Source organism: Enhydra lutris, unplaced genomic scaffold (genome assembly GCF_002288905.1).
Source record: "Enhydra lutris kenyoni isolate GAN:26980312 unplaced genomic scaffold, ASM228890v2 scaffoldscaffold12, whole genome shotgun sequence".
NCBI lineage: Eukaryota > Metazoa > Chordata > Mammalia > Carnivora > Mustelidae > Enhydra > Enhydra lutris.
Window position 1 is genome coordinate 41,431,790 of NW_019154096.1, and position 3,165 is coordinate 41,434,954.

General features: G+C 38.3%; 1 protein-coding gene across 1 annotated transcript; it reads left to right on the forward strand.

Annotated features, from left to right (window-relative positions):
- Positions 1 to 1,568: 1,568 nt before the first annotated feature.
- On the forward strand, positions 1,569 to 2,525 carry LOC111145408 (olfactory receptor 49-like). The gene has a single exon (XM_022500285.1). It carries the CDS (start codon positions 1,572 to 1,574, stop codon positions 2,523 to 2,525), a length of 954 nt encoding a protein of 317 aa, XP_022355993.1. The 5' UTR covers positions 1,569 to 1,571.
- Positions 2,526 to 3,165: the final 640 nt, after the last annotated feature.

A 3,165-nucleotide genomic window follows, 5' to 3' on the forward strand; every position in this document is an offset into this window, starting at 1 on the left:
CCTGTGGCCGCTTCTTGGTGAGTACTTGGCCATGGGAATAACTTGTAATATAATAAGTCAAATATTTTTTATTATTATTTTTTAAAGATTTTACTTATTTGACAGAGATCACAAGTAGGCAGAGAGGCAGGCAGAGAGAGAGGAAGGGAAGCAGGCTCCATGCTGAGCAGGGAGCCCTATGCGGGGCTTGATCCTAGGATGTTGGGATCATGACCTGAGTGGAAGGCAGAGGCTTTAACCCATTGAGCCACCCAGGCGCAGTCAAATATTTAAAGCAGAGACTAGTAATGTTTAAGTTTGTATTGTGGATCATGCATAGTTAATGTAATTGTAATAGTTTTAACTAAGTCAAAGAATTAAGTAAAATACAATTTAATTATGGTGACTTATTAGAGCACTGATTTCCAACATATGCCCGAATCCTTTCCCAAAGATTACATGACAATTCATTCAGCTTCTAGCTAGGCACTGGCATTTTTAAAAAACAAATGTTCCTCAGGTGCCTGGGTGGCTCAGTTTGTTAAGTGTCTGCCTTCTCCTCAGTCATGGTCCCAGGGTCTTGGGATTGATCCCCGCATTGGCCTCCCTGCTCAGCAGGGATTCTTCTTCTCTTTCTGTGTCCCCATGCTCTCTCTCTCTCCCTCTCTCTCTCTCAAATAAATAAATCTTTAAAGAAAGAAAAAAATGAATGTTCCTATAGTGATTGCAATGAGAATATATTTATAATTTCATCACACTGAAATTTTCCAGTGTAACAAAAATATTCCCAGAAAACAACGTTGAAAGGTAATATGACTAATAGCAGAAAGAAAATGTTCTGTTCTGCCAGGTGTGTAGAGTGAGAGGGAAACTGATGCACATTTAAATGTTTTCTCATTGATTCTGAACAACCAAGTCAGGCAACCATCCCTCACTCCCATTTTTAGACATGGTTTCTCTTAAACCCAAGGACTGGGTAGTTATGAGATACTGTGATAAACTAGATTTCTTGCTCAGTCTTAAAGTTTTGGGTAAAGAACTCAGGATGCACCAACTTCAGGAAAATAACAGTTTGGAACATGTGATTTGGAAAATGGCTCCCTCCCCAACACTTTCTTTTTCCACAGGGCTAAGATCAGTGCTTTGGAGGCCTTTATATATTGCATATGCTACCTGAAGTATAGAAATTAACATTGTGACCCCATAAAAATATTCTCTATGGGATGACAGCCTTCACTGTTATCTGTTGGGTTTATATGTTATTTGAAAATAATTTCTATTTTACAGTGTTTACCTTGTGGACTATTATGCAAATATATTATTTTCTAGAAAAGTTAAGTTGCACATTAAAAATTATTCTCAAAAATGAACAATAAACCTTCAATTTCTACAATTTAATAATTGAAAAATTTCAAAATAATTTATAATATAATATTTAAATTATATAAAGTGACTCCTCATTCAGAATTGTAGCTGCAAGTAGTATTTATTGCTTTTTAATAGTGGCCATCAATTAAATTTTTATTCTTTGGTGGTAGCATTTTCTGTTTGACAGATCCAGCAGAGTTGATGATAGAGAAATGGAGATCACTATGGAGGTGAGGAATGAGACAACAACCCAAGAATTCATTCTGGAAGGGTTTCCTGCCATCCAGGCCCTAGGGAATATCTTCTTCCTGATCCATCTGCTGGCATACCTGGCCTCTATCACAGGAAATGTGGTGATCATCATCATCACTTGGGTTGACCATCGCCTCCAGACACCAATGTATATTTTACTCAGCACATTCTCCTTCTCTGAATGCTGTTTTATCACCTCGGTTATTCCTAAACTGCTGTCTATCTTCTTGTTGGGAAGGCAAGCAATTTCCTTTACTGCTTGTCTCATACAAGCCTTTTCTTTTTTCTTTTTTGGGTCAATAATTTTCTTCCTCATGGCAGTGATGTCTCTGGATCGGTATGTGGCCATTTGCAAGCCTCTGCATTACCCGACCATCATGAACCCGAAGACTTGCTTCCTCCTGGTCACTGCCTGCTTCGCTTTGGCCTTCCCTCTCATCACTGGGCTGGTAGTGAAGGTTTTCCAGTTGTCCTTCTGTGGCCCCCATGTCATCCCCCACTTTCTCTGTGACCTTGGTCCCCTGATTCATCTCTCCTGTTCTGATACCAGCTCCACTGAAATGTTGGCCTTTGTCCTCACTTCCTTTATCTTGTTGACATCCCTTATCATAACCACCATTGCATACAGCAACATAGTAGTCACAATCCTGCGACTTCCATCAGCCAAGGAGAAACAGAGAGCTTTCTCTACCTGCTCCTCTCACCTCCTTGTGCTCTCTCTGATGTACAGCAGCTGTATGTTTATATATGTGAAACCAAAGCAAACGAACAGGCTGGACTCCAACAGGGAGGCTGCCCTTGTGAACATGGTGGTGACCCCTCTGCTGAACCCTGTCATCTACACTCTGTGGAACAAGCAGGTCCACCAGGCTCTGAGGGATGCTCTATCAAGGTTGAGGTTACAGAAACAGAGCTTTGGAAGGTAAGTGGATCTTCTTGGTCTTCTAGTTCAATTTCCCACGATTGCAGAAATATTTTCTATAGAATTCTACATATGGTGATCCAGCTTATGCTAATTTTCATCTGGCTGGGTACAATCTTACTTTGCAATACAATACTTTTTCACTCTTTGAAAATTCCTCTGAGTTCTTTATATCATGCTAAAGAATATCTTCCTTGATTTTCTACTCAGTGGTCTTTCATGAATTCAGTTCACACAACATTTATGGAGAGCCCAGTATACATAAATCACAGAATACAAAGTATTTAAGAACAAAAAATTGTCAATCAGATAATAATAATTACTATTCATGGTACATTCTTATGCTTGAGTTTTCTGATACTAAGAAAGGATAGAAACCATCACCATTTTATGTATTCAGGGTTTGAAATTTTAGAAGCAATTTGTTCTGAAATTATATAAAGTCATAATATTATAGCCTAATGAAACTTAATAGTATTTCATTAATTGGATTTTTTATGTAAATGAACCAACAGTAAGCTGGTTCTCTCTTTGGGTCTATTGGTTTTAGAGGTGTAAATAGCTCAGTGTAACTCCAGGTGGTTAGGATGTATCTAATATTATCAACAAAATTGTCTTTAACTCTTTCTTAAAATAGAAATAAA

Coding starts and splice junctions, on each gene's coding strand:
- LOC111145408 (XM_022500285.1), top strand. CDS start 1,572: ATGGAGGTGAGGAATGAGACAACAACCCAAGAATTCATTCTGGAAGGG.